The sequence below is a fragment of the Melospiza melodia genome, chromosome 1, assembly GCF_035770615.1.
Source record: "Melospiza melodia melodia isolate bMelMel2 chromosome 1, bMelMel2.pri, whole genome shotgun sequence".
NCBI classification, from domain to species: Eukaryota; Metazoa; Chordata; class Aves; order Passeriformes; family Passerellidae; genus Melospiza; species Melospiza melodia.
In genome coordinates this window covers 22057713-22078124 of record NC_086194.1, presented here as the reverse complement: position 1 = coordinate 22078124, position 20412 = coordinate 22057713, and the positions used below count along the sequence as shown (strand labels likewise).

Here is a 20412-nt window from a genome sequence, read left to right as displayed (position 1 = left end):
CTCGCCGTCCCGGGCGCTCCGGGGGCCGGCGGTGGAGTTAAAAGGGCGGCGTGAAGTGGGGCGGAGGTGCTGACGCCCTCGGGGGCAGACGGGTTCGGCAGAGAGAGCCGGGCTAATCGGAGGGCTGGGAGGCCGCCACTGTGTGAAGCTTTATAAGGGCAAGTGACGGTCTGGGCCTGCGAGAGCGTAACTCTGGACGTACGTACAGACTGGGGAACGAGAGGCTGGAGACCTCATTTCCATCGTCCTGGGGTTCCTGGTTGATGGAAACTTGACTATAAATCAGCAGTGCCCTGGCAGGCAGGAGGGCCCGCCGTGTCCCGGGGGGCATCAGGCCCAGCATCGACAGCCGGCAAGGGAGGGATTGTCCCTCTGCACTGGGGCGGCCTCACCTCCGGTGCTGGGGCAGCTCTGGGTGCCACAATACAAAACAGACATTAAACTATTTGAGAGCTTCCAAAGGAGAGCTGTGAAAATAGTCAAGGGTCTCGAGGGGGAGCCACATGAGGAGCGGCTGAGATCCCTTGATCTGTCCAGCCTGGGGGGGACTGAGGGGAGACCTCACTGCAGTTACAGCTTCATCATGAGGGGAAGCAGAGGGGCAGACACTGATCTCTGTGGTGCACAGTGACAGGAAACAAGAGAATGGCCTGAGGTTGTGTCAGGAGAGATCTAGGCTGGATGTTATTAGGCAAAGGTTTTTACCCAGAGAGTGATTGGGCACTGGAGCAGGTTCTCCAGAAACCTGGTCTCAGCACCAAGCCTGCCAGAATTCAAGAAGCATTTGGAAGATGCTCTCAGGAACATGGTGTGATTCTGGGGATGTCCTGCGTAGAGTCAGGAGTTGGACTTCAGTGATCCTTAGAACTCGGTATCTGTGACATGGGGAGAAGGAGTGCCTGAGGCTGCACTGGAGGCAGGGGCTCTTCTTCACAGCTGCTGTCCCTCATGGGCTGTGCCCTTAACTCCTGTGGTGTCCTTAGCTGAACTGAGACCAGATGCAAGCCCTGGCTGACCCGTGGGACTCCTCACCCAGGGTAAGTGGCCCAACAGCTTTGTGGGTGGGCAATGGCACAGGAATCTGCAAGGGTGTTTCTGTTGAGCAGGTCTGGGCTGATGGGTTTCTGTGCCACCTGTTAAAAAGTTATGTGGGACAAATGCTTGTGGGATGTGACTTGCAGTTCCACAGGAGGAGGAGTAAGCAGTAGCCAGAGTGATTGGGTGGCATTTGGAGCACTCCACATGCTGGAGCAAACATTTCACCCCGTGGTGAAGCACCACTTCTACTGGGGAGAGCATGTGAGGCCCAGTGTAGTACACAAGCCCTACAAGGAACAACTGAGGGGGCTGGGGTTGTTTAGCCTGGAGAAGAGGAGACTCAGAGGTGACCTCTCTCCAACTTCCTGAAAGGTGGTTGTGGTCAGGTGAGGATCAGTCTCTTTCTCCAGGCAATGGCTCACAGAGCCGCAGGATGCAGCCTCATGCTGTGCCAAGGGAAATACAGGTTGGATATTAGGAAAAAGTTTTATAAAGAAAGGGTGATAAAGTATTGAAATGGTTTGCCTGGAGAGGTGGTGGAGTCATCATCTCTGGATGTGCTTAAAAAAAGACTGGATGTGGCACTTGGAGCCATGGTTAAGATGTTAGGGCTGGGTTGGACTCGATGATCCCCAAGGTCTCTTCCAACCTAGTGATTCTGTGACTTCTTTCCTCTTTGCATCTGCAGCAGTGGCACCTTCTGTTTGTTTTTGTTACTCTGCTGCCAAAATGGCTTCTCATTACCCACTGTCATGGTTTGACTCCATGCCCTAAGCAACAACCAGCAACCAAGCCCCGTGCAACAACTGCTCACTCACTTGCCTACCAGTGGAATCAGGGAGAGGATCAGATGAGTAAATGTTAGGAATCTTGTGGGTTGGGAAAGCAAAAGCTGCACAGAAAAGCAAATCAAAACTGCATGGCGTTGTTTTGACCCAAGAGCAAGACTCAGCACTTGGTCTTCTTGAATCTCAAACCATTGGCCTTGGACCATCAATCCACCCAGTCCAGATCCCTCTGCAGAGCCTTCCTGGCATCCAGCACATCAACCTCCCACCCAACTCAGTGTTATCTGAGAATTTACCAAGGGATGCACTCAATCCCCTCATCCAGATTATCAGTACAGGAGGTTGCAATCTCCCAGTTCATTTTTTTCCCTTGAGATGGTAATTATCTTTCCCCATTGATGTCTTTCCTCTTGATTGTTGAGCTGCTTGTCTAGTGCCATCCCTGTGTGCTTGCCTTTCTCCCCAGTTTTATCTCTCTTACCTTACACAGTTCAACTCTGTGGTCTGCTTTAGAGCTCTTCCTCTCAATTGAACGATGTCCTCAAACATCTGAGCAAAGGCTGGGTGGTTGTACCATAGCAGAACTAGGATGACAGCAGCAGTAGAAAAGGAGGGGAGATCATACTGCTCCTGGTGTTTGTTTTTGAAACACCCACATGGTCTGTGTATTTGGCAGTTTCAATGCTCTGGAAGGTCCAAGTAGTAAAGTTCATGTTGGGAATGCATGTTGTGTGACTTTAATATTTATTTCAATAATTTTGCATTAGGGATGCTTTGAGCTTATCAGATGCAAGTGTTCCACAAATAAGTTTCTCTGTAATAATGCCCTAGATTTTTTTTCAAGAAGAAGTAAAGGGATGAGTAAACAGCTTTCTGGAGGACATGATTTCAGTTGGTAATGACATGATTTTTTTTTTTCATCAGCAGCTTTTAGATGTTAGCAATGACATTAACCAATTTCAAATATAGTGTGCTAAAAATGTAGCCTTGAGAGACATGTTATTGGGAAAAATATGACTAATAAGATGGGTACGCTTCATACTTTTTTGCCATTAATTTATAGCATTTAGATATAAAGACAAAGGATTTCCTGAAGTCTTTATTTTTCAAGAAGCAAACACCAGTATTTTTCTGAACTCAGGATCTACTAAGATATGGCTTCCCACTTTGTTTTTCCTGTGGTTTATGCATTTTGCTGTCTCTTAAATGGAAGATCACACCACTGCTTTTGCTAAGAAAATTTTTAGGGATATAAATCCACAAACCTCAAAAAACATGTAACAAATATTGCAGTGCATGTAACAGATGTGTTTTCTCTCTAACTGGACACCTCTTTTCATGAACCTGTAATTTTCCAGAAAGTTTAAATGCCTACTCTGAAAAACATATTTTTAAAAGGATTATTTGAATAATGAATGTAGCCAAATGTGTGTGTGATACAGTAATATGTAAGGTACTGATACAGATGCAGAAATAAAAAATTTTAACGGTTACAATGTTTAGAACACTGAGACATTGGTGTCTATAATTTATACAAAGTGTGTTTCTCTTGTGAAGATAAAATCAGTAGAGGATTACATTGCCTAACTGTCCTACAGCCTGACAGCTCTGTTATTACAGGATTGCAGATACCAAGTGGTCAATGCCCAGCCAGGTGTCTCAGATTCAAGCCTAGCTGTAAGCAATCCAGCAGCTTTGAAAACAGACTCCATGCCTACCATGAAGTTGATCATTTGACTCCCAGGCTCACTATTCCACTTCTGTGCATATTGCTGGGAGGTGAATGGACTACCTTAAATCTAAATTTTATGAGTAGACCTGGATCTACTTGCCACTTGGGAAAGGGTTGCTTTTTCCCTGGCTTCCAGAATCTGCAGACAAGGGGTTAACTCATCTGAGTGCAAATGGCACAGGTCTGCTATGTAGGGTTTGCAAGTTCCTGGGTACCTGAGAGGCCTCTTAGATCCTGGACTGCCCTACTGGCAAGTACCACACTCCTGCAGTTCACAAAGACTTCTGCCATGGCTTTTTAAACTGTGTGCTATAGGATATATTTTCCTTGGGGAAAGCACTTGGTGGTTCTTTACCTTTGGCATTCTGTTCCTGCTGGGTGGGGCTGTTGGTCCACTTGTCCTAGCAGCTGGTCAGTGTGGAAGCAGTTTTGTTGTCACTTGTGTTTGCAATTGTGCTTTTCAAGTAATACTTGTCTACCTACTATAAGGTGATGCCATGAAAATAAATAAAGCTCATGTAAAAAGTTTGTCATGTCCTGAAAGCCTGTCTAAAAAATATGTTTGAAAAATAATCCAGCATTTCTTTGGTAATGGACCACATCTGGGTCCATTTTTAATTCTGTTGTATTGGAAGGATATTGAAATACTGAAGTGAGCATGGCGCGGTCCCCTGTGATTGTGACTGGAGTGGGTGGTGTACAGGAGACTGTGAGATAATTGGTTTTGTCTCAAGAGGAGAGTGCCAAATGAAGATGTCTTCACCTGCCTAATAGAAGGATGGGCAGAGCCAGGCTCTTCTTGGCTGTGCTCAGCAAAAAGAGAGAAGACTTGTGGATACAAGGGACAACCAGCACATAGATAGAAAAGTACCCTCACTATGAGCCGTGACTGAACACTGGAACATGGTTACCAAGGGAGATTGTAGAGGCTCCATCCTTGGAGATACTCAACACCAAGCGAGAGAAGATTTGAACTATACGATCTCTAGAAGTCCCCTTCAGCCTAAGTTGTTCTGTGATTTAAATGATGGCTCTTTAAATCTTTTATACAGCTCTCTATCAAACCAGAATTTTATTTTCAGCTTATTCTAAATGTGAAGAGAAAAATGCCAGGAAATACTTTCTTAAAATTCAGTGGATTTTCTTTTTTTTCACAGACTGAGCCATTTCTTTGCTGATAGTTCTAGAAAGAAACATTCTTTTGATTGTGAACAGTCTAAAGTAGATTTTTATGACACGAATTCATCAGCTCACGCATCTAACAAAATTTATAGGGCATAAAATAAAAGCTTGTTTCTCTTGAAAAGGTTACAATCTAGGAAAATCCTGATTTTGCAGAAGAATTCTTATGTATCCTCTCTTTGTTATAATATGGTCAAAGTTAGAGCTCAGGTATAAGGCCAATAGGTGGAAGTAGATGAAAATATAGACAGTTTGGAAATAATAAACAAGTTTTTAAAAATTGCTGTCTCATCTTGTAAAAAAATGAGAAAAAAGACATTTCCCTAACCAAATATGCTTAGATTTCAAATAAATTGAGATTCAACTGTACTCCAAATAGGATTATGTATTCATGTAATAGTTCTTTCTTGTTTGTGGCCTTTTTTTGTGTATGAAAATTAGATTGGCTGAATGTATCTTTCAAACCAGTAAGACAGACTCTGCAGGTTGTTTCAGAGTTGTAAAATAATCCTTAAAGGCAAATTACTCCATCAGGTTAGCACGGATGTGTCATTTGCACCCAAACTTTGGGGCTGTATATGTAATACCAGCATGCACCTGTCCACTGGATGAAGTGCATGAAAGCTTCCAAAAAGGTCATAAAAGGCTCCTTTCATTTTCAACAGGAGGATGGTGAGACTGATGTAGGTGAAAACTAAACTACAGGATTAGTTTACAGCTTGATAAACAATGTGCTCTTACTACATAGCTATGGAGTGCTAGTGCTGAGTAAAAGATTGGGATAGAGCACCATGCTCCAAGAGGCTGGGAAGGGACAGATTGTCTCAGCAGCAGCATGATCAGTCACAGCTGGTGATGAGTCTGTATCTCAGTTACAGCTCTGACTTAGGTTACTCTCTGAGCCACTAAAACCAAAAAAGGGATTCATTCTTCATGCATCAGATATTGAGGTGTGCAGGTCATTGCATGAAGAGGATGTCATGGATGCCAGCTGTTCAAGGGGAGACTGGAAAAATGCATAAACGAGTAATTAATAGATGTTATATATATATATAAAGAAATTACATCCTACTGTGGCTTTGACATCTGTTTTACCACTGTGATAGAGAGAGCATTGAACTAGGTGGTCCTTATGTTTTCTAGGTTTTTCTCTTATTTTTGTGTATTTTTTCCTAAAAGCTTATGTTTTTAAATGGTCTCCCTTAAATCCCTTAACAATTTATTTTGCTACTTGTAGTGTTTGTTGTGGTCAGTGACTGAGCAAATATTAACTAAGGGTATTTCCCAATACTATTCTGCCATCATTTATAAAAACAGAACTGTTTTACAGTGTTGCAGGAAGATTATCTCATATCTAGCGGAGAGTTGTTTTAACACAAGCAGTTTTGATGATAGAGACTATTGCACCCTGTTGTTTCAATTTAGACTTAATTCACTCGAATTTTCCTGTATCTGAAGAGTCTTGTTCTAGAATGATGGTGGGTTTTTTGTTGTTTTTGTTTTGTTTTTAAGAGATGGAAAAACTGGTTGCTTGTGTACAAAAAAAGCCAGATGCTGTTTGTAGACTGATTTGCTTTCCATGGGCTGGAAGTGGAACTTCACAACTTGCTCAGTGGGGGAGACTCTTCAACGACTCAGTTGAAGGTTAGTCATTTTGTAGTTGCAGTAGAAGTTAAGAAATTCTGAAATACACATTAGTCAAAAATTTTAAATGGAATATAATAGTCTTGAAAGCACTACAATCTTTATCCAATATGTCTTCTCCAGAAAGGAAGGAACAAGCATTTATTAGGAACTAGCATTTCCACTAGGGTACATTTTCTGTACCACCGTGGATCAAATTATATTTGAATGGGTAAGAAGTTATATCCTCAGAGCTACAATTCACAAGAGTATAGTATGCTTGACTGCTTCAGAAACTACTGGTATGATTCAGAAACAAAACTACATAGAATATTGTTGATAAACCAGTCTTCAGCAAGGTTAAGAGTGAAGATATGAGAACTGTTTTTAATTTTGAGAGGCTACAGAGTATCCCTTATCCAGCGTTTGTACTTCTTGTATCAAAACTGAAATTTAATCTATGAATTTTATAACAGTGAAATGATGTTTAGTTACACTATGAAGTAATTCTCATTGCTCACAAGATATATCACCACTAAAAAAATCCATTGCTTGACCTATTTGAAGAGGAACCAAGGCCATTTTCCAAACCTTCCACAAAGAAAAAACAATTTCATATTCATGAACATTGCCACTGCAGTTTTGCCAGTCCTCTAAATGCAAATATACTTTCTGGTGAGCAGTTGCATGTTGAATCTTCCTTGGAAATAGGGGAAAAAACAAAAAACAAGAAAGAAAAAGTTTTTGTCCACTGGCAGTACTTCCAAGAAAGTTACTAAGGAAATGGCCTAGGACCAACTACAGATGCAGACAAATAAAGTCAGGGCACAGCATGTTCTTTCAGGGATGGTTTCTGCAGAAAGTATAGAAGATGCAAACTTTTCTGTACTCATATCTATGGTATTAGGTTGTGGTTTAGTCTGTCTCTTCTAGAACAGTCTGTCTCTTTGTGTCTGACCCATTACTTCTACATAACTAGCAGTATGCATGATGTCAAGGAGATTTGAAAAAAATCAACATATTTGCTGATCTATTCATTCCTTACTTTCACTAAACAGTGAGAGGAAAATCCTCAGCTTTGAAAGGAAAACAGAAAAGCATGTAAATTTCCTTCTCTATAAATATAAATAACTATAAATGTAACTATAAATACAAACATCCACTAATTTGCACTATGATTCCATGTTTTCCAATGTGCAGTGGTGAAGAGCTGACAAAGCCGAAAACAAGGATTGTACAACTCTAATATAGTTTCACTTACTAATGCTGCCCTTGAAATGATATATTTTACACAACTCTCAAACTTACTATTATTGAAATTAATGAATTTGTGGTTGTTATTAAAACTTATAACAATAAAGTTGCTTTCAAATCTCAGCTAAAATCAGGATCTTGTGGATTCTGACTCAAGGCATTTAGCAATCAGATCAGCAGGAGGGGCAACATTTGGGACTAAAGGAAGGGTGGAAACCTAATCTCTTGAAGGATTAAATCACAGTGGCAGCAACAGCAAGCAAGTGCACAGGATCAACTCTAAGAAGGATTAATTAAAATAGTATGTATATTTTGCAGAATAATAAAAAACTTAATTAAAATTATTTTACTGTATCTATTTGAAATACCTATAATTCTTTTCCCTCCCTTCCTTCACCTCCTCTGCAGTGTTCTGTATAAGGCTTCCTGGAAGAGAAACTCGTCTTGAAGAGCCTTTTGCAAAAGACATGACAAGTGTAGTTAATGAAATTACAAGTGTTTTGTTAAAAGAATTGAAAGAAAAACCATTTGCATTTTTTGGTCACAGGTAAAAATATATACATTTTTAGATACCCTGGTGACAGAGCTTCTATTGCTGAGCTCTAGGAGTAGAGTGTTACTTGTTTGTATTTGCAAAACCTTTAGGAGAAATATGCTTCTGCAAGGATGTTCTGTCAAGTCATCCTAAAACATGCAGTTGCTCTCAAAGACTCTGGTTATTTATTTATACTTTCAGGTGCAACATCTGAGCATGTGTTTCGAATCAATCATAATTGCATTTATTGTTAATATTTGTGCCAGTGCTTGATCTATATGAATGAAGGGGTTGAATCATTAATGAAACACAGATTTTAAAGATTGTTGAGTCCCAAGTACTAAAAATAACTGCACTTATTGAAAATTAAGGAGACTATTAAAAGAAAGATAATATGAAAAGGCCTTATTTGCAAAATTAGACTGTGTAGGAATATACTTCATGTCAATAAACTAATATCATTATAATCTGCATATCATATACCATTTCAGCAATTGTTCAAGATAGCCAGTTAGCAATGAAATTAAAATTATGTTTCTATTTTCCAGGTTTTATGTACATTTTTACTTACTTTGCTTTAATTTCTTGTTTTGCTGCAGTTTTGGAACTTACATGAGTTTTGCTGTCGCACTTCATCTGAAAAAAAAGTATGGACTGGAGCCAGTCCATCTTTTCATGTCAGCAGCACACTCCCCAAATGTAAGCTACAGAATCATTAACATTATGAAACAGAACCATAAATTAGCTACTAAGAGTAAGAATAATATTTTACAGTATGGTATGCAGTATGGTAACAGTATGGTATTTTAATTTAAAAAATCAGCATTTCTTCAGAATCTATGAAGTGAAAATTGTTCTGAGGTTGATGCAGAATACATAATATTCGCTGCTGCTAACCTTAGCCTTGGGAGAACAATCTCCTTTACTAATGTTGGAACTAATTAATGCTTAAACTAACTAATCCTTAAACAAAATTTTTTTGAATATTCTGTCATTTAGTATGACCATTGGCTTAACACTCAAAAATAATCAAACCCAAATTCTAAGTGGTCCTCCTTTCTGTGTAATGTGTGTGAAGTGACTGTCTTTACCAAGTCTTTCATAAACCCGCTGTATCAGCCCTCAATACATTTGTCCATTTTTTTTCTCTCTCCTCATTCTTTGTATGATTTTAATCAGTTTTTTCTGAGGTTCTGCTGGTTCTGATAGTCTTTCTCAGAAAAACAGTAGTGAAGTGGCATTTTTCCAGTCCTGTCCTCAGTCAGCATTTGCTGTTTCTGTTCTTCAGTTTCTAAGGCTTAGCAGTCCTGAGTATGAGCTAGTGATTCGTGGAAGCAATTGTTGTTTCCACAAATTGCCATAATCAGTTGTCTCTTTGTCCTACATTAGCCAGGTTTATGTCCACTGCTAGATTTTTCTTTCTCTTAGATTATTTTACTAGTTGTATTTTAATAGTAAGAGTCAAGCTTGAACAATGTGAATGTTAAACAAATCAGCCATCATATTCTGGAGATGGAAAGTTATTGTACTTTTTACTAAATTAATTTTACTGGAAAAGTTATTCAAAGTATATTATATACAACATCTGATCTGCTTTGTTTGGTACTGACAGTCTGCAGCATATCTTGCTGTCAAAAGCATAGTCCTACCTGATGGACCCAATGACCTTCTTGCAATTATGGAGATTCTAGGAGGAAATTTTGAGCTTCCACATGATGAAGACCTTTGGAGGGATACGGCGCTTACTTTCAAAGAAGACGCCAAACTTTTTCAGACGTGTTCGTAAGTTTTACAAGTTTGTATTACTTCTGTATTTGTATTTTACATTTTTACTTGTGTTTGATCATGTTAAGTTCTCTTTTTTCTTTCTTAGTAACTTGTTCTCATTTCTGTTATAGAAAGAATAAGAAACAGTAAACATAGGGTTCTTTTCCTTTGTGTGCTTTCCTATTTGTTTTCTGTTATTTACGCCCTAGATGAAACACTGCTTACTGCAGCAACCACAACTGTTACTGAAGTAGTGAACCTGTCATGGCAGAATTACAGTTCTACCTACCATCTGAAGTTAGCAGCTACTAAAAGGGAATATTCTTGTGTCTTTTATTGTTCTCTGAGGCTAACAACCTCAGCTCATCATGCTTCAGGAACACTGCATTCAGCCTCCAGATCCAAGGTCCTCTAGCCTGACCAAAAACCAGAATCCTGTGTTCTGGGCACCCAGACAGCCACCGTCTTCCTGACATGGCTGTCTGGGTGCCCTACATGACATGACAGCTCATGTAGCTGAGTGGTTTAGGCTTCTTACCTTGGCAAAAACACTCTTGGATGTGGGACCCATTTTGGTCATAGGAATCTGACACTGAAAGATGCTGAAATGTTCAAACTTGTATATAAGTAGGTAACATCATTATTTATTGTAGGTGAGAATATTTATTGCAGGTTGAAGCTCTTTTTTCCCCCTAAATATTGGGTCATTCTTTCCTTACAATTTTATATCTAATTACAGTAGGGCAAGGAGCTAAGAAACTTACAGAGTATTTCCTTCTCCCAATGTTCTGTATAATCTAACTCCTGAAATTTGTTACATTTTGGAGAAGAACAAAAAACCTTTTTTGTATGTGGAAGCAAATTCAAAATATATGTATCTTATGGAATGTTTTATGATTACTTTTATGTTCACAGATTTGAGAAGACAGAACTGAATATCCCCTTCTCCTGTGATATTACCTACTTTTGTGGGTCTGATGATAAAATATATGATGCAAAAGGTACTTTGCGTAAATGGTTTTCCTCTTATACTTACACATTTTCTTGTTGTATTACACCTGTTAATTAGAGTTTTCTAGAGTCTACTTCCTTCTTAAAGGAAACAAATCAACTGAGTAGTTTCAATATATGAACCAAAAAGTTGATATGGGATTTAAAATAATTATTAAATTATAGTTTTGAAATAGTTATACAAAATGATCACAATAGCTGACATTTTTCTGACAGGTCAAATATCTTTTTTAGGTTGGCAAGAACTAACGAGTGGAGATACTTCCTTTTATGAGCTTCCTGGAGATCACCTTTATCTGCTGAAACCCTCTAATGAAAGCTTCTTGATAAAACACATGACAAGAAGCATAGAAAATGGTCTATGAGTATTTCTCACAATTTTTAATAGCAGTGTAAGGTTGGTCCACAGCAATTTGTAATAAATCACTTCTTTCTCTACATTGCAGTTATGCCTCAAAGTTGTTCTGTTCCTCTGTAATCCTTTATAAGGGGATGTTTTCCTGATGTTTTGAAAACAAACATAGGCTTTGGGTCTTAACAAAGGTTTCATCTTTTCCTTCTTCTCTTACATGTGTACAAACTCTTCACTTTATTCCATAACCCTGTTTGCAAAAGCATTATGTCTATGTTATTTTACTGTTAGAGCTTCTGTTTGTCCGCTCCTATCAAAATGCTAAATATAATTTAATACCCACAAAAATCCATAATTCTCATAGAAAGCTTCATTTATTCAGTTCAAATTTATTTAGATTCATATACAAGCTAGAAATAGATTATATATGTAAATACCCTTTACAGTCAAACAGCTTATGCTTAGAAGATATTAGTGTCAGACCTCACTGAGGAGTTAGTATTGCATTTTTCTCAACAGAGTTAGTTCATTAGCTACTGAAGAGTTAAGTATTAGTGGGAATTATTTTGAATATTCTAGATCCCATATTTTTCTACCATTGCTCTTGCTTTAGAGATATAGGCATTCATGGCATCCTCCTTTGATAAACCTGCAAAGGAAAGTAGGCATAATTATCTTTCTCAGTTGTCATCCTATAAACTTGACTACAGGATGAAAATTTAATTGGTGTAACACCTTTTTTCAGGTTCCATGCCTCCCATTTGGCTTTGCCTTTCAAATCTAGCATTCCCGGACATTCTGTCAAAATAAATGCATAGCTTTGGTTATCATGCAGATTTACATCACATTAGACTGATTTTATCAAGACATGTGATTAAATGTGAAGTATATATAGTAATACCAATATTAATATCTCCAACAGTAGCCTGTTTGTAGAATCCATACAGTTCCTTCAGTTCTTCATCAGTTGGTCTTGTTTTTAATTTTTTTACATCTTCTGCAGCACCATCAAAGTCAGCCTGATGAAAGAACAGAAAGGGTTCTCCTCTCAAGAGGTGTTTTAAAAACATGAGTTATAAGACACACAGTAATATCATTAGATATTCTCAATTACTCACTTGAGTTTAGCAATCAGACAAGGCTTCTTCCCGTGAAAGAAGCTTCATAAATGTGTACATTACTAGAAAGGGATATAGGGTTGTATGGTTGATAGGGGCAGCCTCCACAATTTATATGATGTATATGTCTTTTACAGTCGCACTGCAGGTATGAAGCCATTCACTGAACTTTACACCCCACAGTAATCTCTGAGTTGTTTTGACCCTGCCTACACTGTGCTGGCTCAATTGGTGGAGCTCAAATCCCCTCTGAGTGGTACTGCCCAATTCACCTTCCATTCCCTCTGCTCTGCTGACAGGGAGGTAGGTGATCAACAGCTGGCACAGAGGTACCTCATGGAGAGGAGTCAGAACCACCTTCCACAGCCATCTCTGAAACACAGCAGAGCACCAGAGTAAAGTGTAAATTTACTACTTTCATCGCTGAATCACACACTCACATCAACCCGAGGCTGTAGCCATTCTTGCTATAAAGCAGGACTCAGGCTAAGGTTTGGAGTTCTGTTTCATGCCCAGAACATTTCAGAGAGAGAGATTTTGTATAGTGACTACAGACCCATCAGGTCACCACACTACTCTAATGAAGACTGATACAAGCACTTTAACATGCTATATGCTGGTTTCAACAATTATTTTAGCTTTTGAGTTGGATCTGCATTTACAGAAGCACAGTATATCCTGCACAAATACTTAAAATATACAAAACCAGGGTATTGCTTTTGCATGGCCTGGTTTTTGGTAGTTGGGGCTGGGGGGGGGGCTACAAGGGTGGCTTCCATGAGAAGCTGCCAGAAGCTTCCAACATGTCCAGCAGAGCCAATCCCTGGTGACTCTAAAGATGTATGTCCTGCTGGGCAAGGCCAGGCCGATTGGAAATGGTGGCAACAGATTTAAGGAGGAAAATAAACAAGCAGTGGTTGCCCGGTTGTGACTACGGCCAGAGAAGAGCAGAGCGAGAACGTGAGAGGAGCAGCCCCGCAGAGCCCGAGGGCAGCGCAGGAGGGGCAGGAGCTGCTCCAGGCGCCGGGGCCGAGATTCCCCTCAGGCCGTGGGGCGGGCCGGGGGCAGCAGCCGTGCCCTGCAGCCATGGAGGCCGTGGGGATGCAGGGATCCACCACAGCCCCTGCAGGAGCCCCAGGAGGAGCACGGGGATGCCTGGGAGGAGGCTGTGATCCTGTGGAGACCCTGGAGAGGGGCCCTGCTCCCAGGCTGGAGCAGCCTGTCCTTGGAGGGCTGCACCCCGTGGAGGAGGGACCCACAGTGCAGCAGCCTGGGAGGGCTGTTCCCATGGGATGGACTCACACTGCAGCAGCACAGGGAGCTGTTCCCATGGGATGGACTCACACTGCAGCAGCACAGGGAGCTGTTCCCATGGGATGGACTCACACTGCAGCAGCACAGGGAGCTGTTCCCGTGGCATGGACTCACAGTGCAGCAGCACAGGGAGCTGTTCCCATGGCATGGACTCACACTGCAGCAGTCACAGGGAGCTGTTCCCATGGGATGGACTCACACTGCAGCAGCACAGGGAGCTGTGCCCATGGGATGGACTCACACTGCAGCAGCACAGGGAGCTGTTCCCATGGCATGGACTCACACTGCAGCAGTCACAGGGAGCTGTTCCCATGGCATGGACTCACACTGCAGCAGCCTGGGGAGGGCTGTTCCCATGGGATGGACTCACAGTGCAGCAGCACAGGGAGCTGTTCCCATGGCATGGACTCACACTGCAGCAGCACAGGGAGCTGTTCCCATGGGATGGACTCACACTGCAGCAGCACAGGGAGCTGTTCCCATGGGATGGACTCACACTGCAGCAGCACAGGGAGCTGTTCCCGTGGGATGGACTCACACTGCAGCAGCACAGGGAGCTGCTGCTCATGAGATGAGCTCACGTTGGAGAGGTTCACAGAGAACTGTCTCCTGTGCCACCCCACGGTGCAGCAGGGGAACGACTGCTCTCCTTGAGCAGCAGGAGAAGCCATGGGTCATGAACTGACCACAACCCCCATTCCCTGTCCCCTTGCACTGCTGGGGTAGGGGGTAGAGCTGAGAAGGGAGGAAGGTGTTTATAAGGGCTTATTTTACTTCTCATTATCCTGCTCTGATTTTGTTAGAAATAAATTCACTTTGTGTCTCTAAGTTGAGCCTCTTTTGCCTTGATGGTATTTGATGACCAATCTCTCTCCTGGTCCTTATCTCAACCCATGAACCGTTTGTTAAAATTTTCTCTCCTCTGACCAGCTGCAGAAGAGTGAGTGAGTGGCTTTGGTGGATACTGGCATTTAGTCAGCATCAACACACTACTTCAGCTTAAAAGTTTGTGTAAAATTCAGCAATGATTTGAGCATGAGTACTGTGGCTCTGTTGACACATCACTGAGATCCTGGCATTACCTTAGAAGTCGGCACTGTGCTTCTTTATACCACCTTTCCCTTTAGTTACAGAAAACATCTGATTTTTTTTTAAAGAAAACATAATGCATGTTTATGTCCTTAATTGATGCCTTTCTCCTTGGCAAGTGACTGTGCTGGGTGGGTCAGGTGATGGAAATAACCAAATAGGAATGAGAGCTAGGTTCACTACAGCAGTCTGTATTTGAACAGACAGAAAGTACAAGAGAAAGCACAAGAGAAAGGTTATTTCTTTTTTTAAATTTAAGAAGGAAAAATGAGTAGTAATTTAATTAGAGAGTGATGTTCAAGCATCTTTCCCCACAGAAAGGCCCTTCCCTGGAATCATGACATATTCACTGCTGTAAGGACACGCCAGCTGGTGGCTGCAGGAGGCAGGAGCAGCAGGCCAAACAGGGTAAGGACGGGTGGCTGGGTGCACTGCAGCTTCCTGCACTGAAACTTGGCCACTCTACCACCAAGTGAGTCACCTCTGCCTCCTAAGATGGAATTCACTTTTTATTTTGGTCTGGAAATTTAGTTTGGCTAATGACATTTGCCAGCTACAAACTTCTGAGGAATTTCTGGTTTTATGCAAATTTTGAATTGCTGTATAAAACCCACAAAGGGAAAGCACAAGCCTTCTAAGAACAAAAGTGCTTGCCACAGGAGGATGTACATCTGTAACAGCAGTGTTGCAACAAGGAACAGCAGGCAGAGAGGTGCATTTAAAAGGAATGTTTTAAAAAAAATCATGATGTGTGATTTAAAAGGCATTCTAGTGCCCTGCAAAACAGCAATTAAATCTTGAATATTCTTTAAACTGCAGCTGTAAATTCGCAGAACATTAGATGGAAAGGATTCATGATGGCAATACACATCTGAAGGTCTCTCAGTTCCTGGCATCCTTGAAGTGAAATGAAAGGAAAAGACCAAAACCCTGCAGCAATGCAGATGCTTTTTAACAAATAATCTTTCAACTCAATGAGAACCTTAATGCTTGCATAAATGACAAGCAGAAGTGTCTGGGAGATTCCCACCAAGACCTCCCTGAACCAAATGCCCAGAGAGGGAGGAGTACAGAGAAAAATTGGTGTGCTAAAATTGAAAATGACTGTTTAAAGTTTGAGAAATGCTGCTGTTCTATTTTGAATACAGCAATTCTTCTGAGAATTAGGCAGATTCCAATTGCCATTTGTCTTCTTGAAGATCTGACACTTGGTCATTCAATAAAGTATATGATTTGGCAGTTTCTGCACTAAATTCTAGATTAAATTAATTCCAAATTATATTTTTAAATCTAGAAATTTATATACTGAAACATGTAATTACTTACGTAGTTTGCTCCTGTTTTAATAAAAATAATTCTCAATGTTACTAAAATGCAACTATACCATAGAACCACAGAAAAACATGAAGCTTTAAGTCCAGCTTTTTGTGTCTGATTTCTTTTAAGAACACTGTAGATTTATTTTTTTTTACCAATCGAGCATTTGGGAGTGCTGCAAAAAAATTACAGGATTTTTCTAGAATAAAAAATCAAAAGGCTTAAAATACACTCATATGTTATGTATATATATTATTTGTAATTTAGATAAACCAAAATTGTGTGGTCTAGACTACATATAAAAGCTGAATCAATAATGTTGAAATGGCCTTACAGTATCCCTTCTCAGTTTTTTTTTGGTAATATTAATATTTGCTTTCATTAAAGTTTTGAAATTTTAATTTTTTATCTTATGCTGTATTGTCTCTTGGTCTCCTCCTGCACAGCAACTGTACCTGGATTTGCTACAACAACCTGAAATGCTTCAACAAGTTCAGATGTTAAGCTCATTTTTAATTTTTCACCAAAAATTGCTGAGGCCCATAGTAAGTAAGTAAATAACACAATTCTTCCTTTCAGCAGCAAACCCAGAATGGTGAACCCATGTGTTTGGGGCCAGGAAGTCCCACCAGCACAGGCAGAGAATTTGGGGTTTGGGACAGAAGCACCTTGCCCCGTGTCTGAAGCACAGCATGAGGGCCTTCAGCTGGGAGCGGGGGGGACAGACACACTGCCACAAGCAGGAGTCTGAGTTCACAGTCCCTGCGAGACTGCTCATGGGGCTTTTTTGACAGTCAGGTGCCTTATCCTTCCATGAAAACAGGCCTGTTCCACTTTGTGCTCACCTCGAGGAAGAGGCAGGGACATGGGGGTTGCAGAGGAGCTCACATGCTCTGAACTGGCATCCCAGCCAATGAGTCACTCTGGCTGTGCCACGCTGCTGTGCCAGCTCCGGGCATGCAGCACTGGCATATGAGGGCGTTCTGTACTGAGTGGCAAGGCAAGTGTAATGACACAGAAACTCCTATGCACTAACAAGTGTTCTTAGGAGATGTACAGCATTTCTAATGGAGAAGCATTTAACGAGGGGAAACAAAATTAGCAATGCAAACTACCTTACCAAAGAATTAAAAATAGTGGTTCAAAGAAACTGAACTGTACATTTGATGGTCCTGAAAGCAAAACATTTAAAGTCATACTATTGGAACAGATGTATAAAAGGGATGGACATTCACTTACAAAAATAAATGTGATGACCTACTGCTCAAGGCATTTTTTATAGCTACAATTTTATTAAAATAAATATTTCATTATTAAGCCAAACATTAGAAATGTGACATTCTTGACTATAACTATGACTGACTCCTCCATCACAGACATTTCTTAATATTATCCACACAGGTGCAAACAATAGTAGGACTCTGTTAATTGTAAGATTTAAAATTTGTATCAATAGTAAACCATAACTAGGTTGCCACATTGTTAACATTAAATTAAATAAGTTACTACTGCATGTGAGCTTCTGCCAGCACTGATGTACAAGGACCATTCAAATCTGTGGAAATCTTTCACAAGTCTGGAATTGTTTTCTGATCTAAACTTCTGTCCTGGTTTTGTCTGGGGTACAGGTAATTTTCTCCCTAGTACCTGCTACAGTGCAGTGTTTTGGATGCAGGATGAGAATATTGTTGGTAACACACTGATGTTTTGGTTGTTGCTGAGTAGTGCTTGCACTGAGCCAAGGACTTTTCAGTATCTCATGCTCTGAACGTGAGGAGATGCACAAGAATCTGGGGAAGGGGAGGGGAACACCTCTGGGACAGCTCACCAAACTGGCCACAGGGATATTCCACATCACAGAACATCCATACCCAGTGCAGAAACTGGGAGGAGTTGGTCAAAAGAGACTGACTGCTGCTCAGGGATGGATTCAGCCTTGGTCAGTGGGTAGTGAGCAATTGTATTGTGCATCATGTGCTTCTCCTGGGTTTATCTGCACATACACTCTCTCTCTTTTTCTCTCTCTCTCATTACTACTATCACAGTATTATATTTTACTTTTTTAAAAAATCATTAAACTATTCTTATCTCAGCCCATGAGTTTTTGCTTCCTCCCCCTTCTCCTCAGTGCCAGTTCTCCTCCCCATCCCACCGTAGGTGAAGCAGGTGAGCAAGTGACTGCATGGTACTTATTTGCTGGGTAGTGTTAAACCATGACAAGTTCACAGTAAGAATGAACCAGAAGTCCTGTTCAATTGTACAAGACAAAAGATAAAATGTTAAGGAAACCATTAAGTTAATAACCTTATTTTCCTATAATTTTATTCTATTTGCATCTATAGGCAAGTATCACAAGATAGTTTAAAGATTTGCAAAGCCATATCTTACAAAGCAAGAAAGGTGCAGAAATGAAATCTAAATACTAAACCTTTTGTTCTTTATCCTCCTCTAACCAATCATTCTGCACAGACTGTTGCTTAGGATTTGCCTGCTTACACAACATGCTTATTAGCAGCCTGTAAAAATATAATTTTCTGTTAATCATGTGCCGATAATATTCCCTTTAACTCCCCAAATAAAAAGAATAAAAATATATACAGTCATAAACATACACATGTGTCTTAAAGATAAAAGCACAAATTATCAGACCATTATCAGACACTGTCTTTTTGTGAAGAAAAAAGCTTGAATGAATTCTCCATTTACTGCAGAATATTTTACCAGTTTGCAAAACTGAAAAGTATTTTACAGCCTCACTAAAGAGAACAATATTTTATTCATTGTCCTCATTCCCATACAGCTAGATTCAGTAAATTTATGGATATGGTTGGTAACTGTCAAGCAAACCAGTGTGGACAGACAAGCTCTATAATGTCTAATGCAGAATGCATAAGGCATCTTAAAATTTCAACCACTAATTTTTATGTTTAAGTGTAACTCTATGCAGTTATGGAACAGCATATCATACTGCCTTCAGCCCTTTCTTATCATAATTTATGGCTCATTGCTTAAATCATCAGGCTAACAAATTCACTTGCTAGATTGAGTTTAAGACAGAATAAAACAAGCTGCAATTTCAGCAATTATTAATGATGCAAAGGTAGTGTTATGTTGGGATTTGGCAATTTTGAACCATGTAAGAAAGAGATTTCTTCCTAGCTGTAACACAGCACAATGAAACCTCTGTGCTATTCAGCATAATTGCAGCTCAGAAGAAAATTGCTAAGCTGCTGGCAATGCACTCCCTGCATCTAGGTCACAGCATTGTACTGCTCGCTCTTTGCAAAATGCACACTAACTAAGCTGAGGCAGACATAATGAGACAGGGATAGAAGAGCTTGCAAATCTTGAAAGTGAAAGGGATAATAGGAAAGCCTAAAGAAGAAAATCAGCTTAATCTATCGGGACATGGCCAGGACAAGGGAAGTATTCATAGTTTCCCACAAAGGTAGGAGGCTAAAAGCCAGCAATGAAGATAATTTCCTCAACAGCTATTTAAAGCTACAATCAGAGAGTACATAAAAAGAAGCACTCTGTCTAGCTAGAAGGTAAGTAGAAGCTCTCCTACCAAAACACAAAGCTATCAAATTGTAGCAGTCCAAAGATGCATACACCCTAAAAAATCCGCACAACTTATTTTCAAATTATTTACACTTCCCAAATGCACATATAACACTGTCTCAGTGTTAGAAGTTTCCCTCCTCCTTTAACAGCTTCAAGCAACCAGCTAGATCCTAAAAACATAAGTATGTACCTGCCTTTCCATGTCTAACTCAGTCCTAGCAAACTCAGATGCACGCCTGGAGAAACATAATTCATGCATACTCTGAACCCATGAAAAAAAATCCAAAATATTACATGACCCATGAAACAGCTCATATTAACCAGCTTGCTTCTCATCCTCCACTTGTGAAAAGTAATGCACTATTTAACCTCCAAGGGTTCAGGCAGATTTCCCTTGCCACAAGGTAACCTTGATTCTGCAGTAAAAATCTTTACGCGGAAGAAACACCACAGTCCGCAGCACGGCATCGCACAGACGCACAGCGCATCCCTCTCCTCGCCCGTGTCCCCAGATGCAGAATCGCGTACCTGGAGAGTCATGATGCTGCGGGGATGCGCAGGGAAGGGCCTCGCTCCTTCTCCTTCTGGCGCGTCTGCCGGCGGGCTGCGTTGGCGCTGGGACCGTGCCCGTGAGCTCAGCCCCGCAGCGCTCCGGGACTCGCTGCTGCCGCCGCGCCCTCGGCCCGGGGGCGGGGGGCACGGAGCGCCCGTGGGTTCCGCTGAAAGCC

The 20412-nt window shown here is 40.9% G+C and overlaps 2 protein-coding genes across 4 annotated transcripts; one reads left to right on the top strand and one right to left on the bottom strand.

The window, feature by feature from the left end:
- The first annotated feature begins 40 nt into the window (after positions 1–40).
- Positions 41–11630, top strand: OLAH (oleoyl-ACP hydrolase). Of its 3 annotated transcripts, XM_063150716.1 has the most exons (8): positions 41–198; positions 984–1037; positions 6253–6384; positions 8026–8164; positions 8752–8851; positions 9765–9934; positions 10835–10920; positions 11165–11630. In XM_063150716.1, exons 3-8 carry the CDS (start codon positions 6255–6257, stop codon positions 11293–11295), a joined length of 756 nt encoding a protein of 251 aa, XP_063006786.1. In that variant the 5' UTR covers positions 41–198; positions 984–1037; positions 6253–6254; the 3' UTR covers positions 11296–11630. The 3 variants fall into 3 exon arrangements, with proteins under 3 accessions (XP_063006786.1, XP_063006778.1, XP_063006769.1); XM_063150708.1 differs by lacking the exon at positions 984–1037; XM_063150699.1 differs by having other exon boundaries at positions 41–1037.
- A 21-nt stretch (positions 11631–11651) lies between these two features.
- On the bottom strand, positions 11652–20322 carry ACBD7 (acyl-CoA binding domain containing 7). The gene is made up of 4 exons (XM_063150730.1): positions 20213–20322; positions 12184–12301; positions 12018–12080; positions 11652–11931 (listed from the first exon to the last, which is right to left on the bottom strand). The coding sequence occupies exons 1-4, from the start codon at positions 20222–20224 to the stop codon at positions 11858–11860; spliced, it is 267 nt and encodes an 88-aa protein (XP_063006800.1). The 5' UTR covers positions 20225–20322; the 3' UTR covers positions 11652–11857.
- Between the last annotated feature and the right edge of the window lie 90 nt (positions 20323–20412).

Coding starts and splice junctions, on each gene's coding strand:
- OLAH (XM_063150708.1), top strand. CDS start 6,255: ATGGAAAAACTGGTTGCTTGTGTACAAAAAAAGCCAGATGCTGTTTGT. Junction 6,385..8,025: donor CTTCAACGACTCAGTTGAAG/GTTAGTCATTTT, acceptor CCTCCTCTGCAG/TGTTCTGTATAAGGCTTCCT. Junction 8,165..8,751: donor TTTGCATTTTTTGGTCACAG/GTAAAAATATAT, acceptor GTTTTGCTGCAG/TTTTGGAACTTACATGAGTT.
- ACBD7 (XM_063150730.1), bottom strand. Junction 12,081..12,183: donor TGTTGGAGATATTAATATTG/GTATTACTATAT, acceptor TTATTTTGACAG/AATGTCCGGGAATGCTAGAT. Junction 11,932..12,017: donor GGCATGGAACCTGAAAAAAG/GTGTTACACCAA, acceptor TTTCCTTTGCAG/GTTTATCAAAGGAGGATGCC.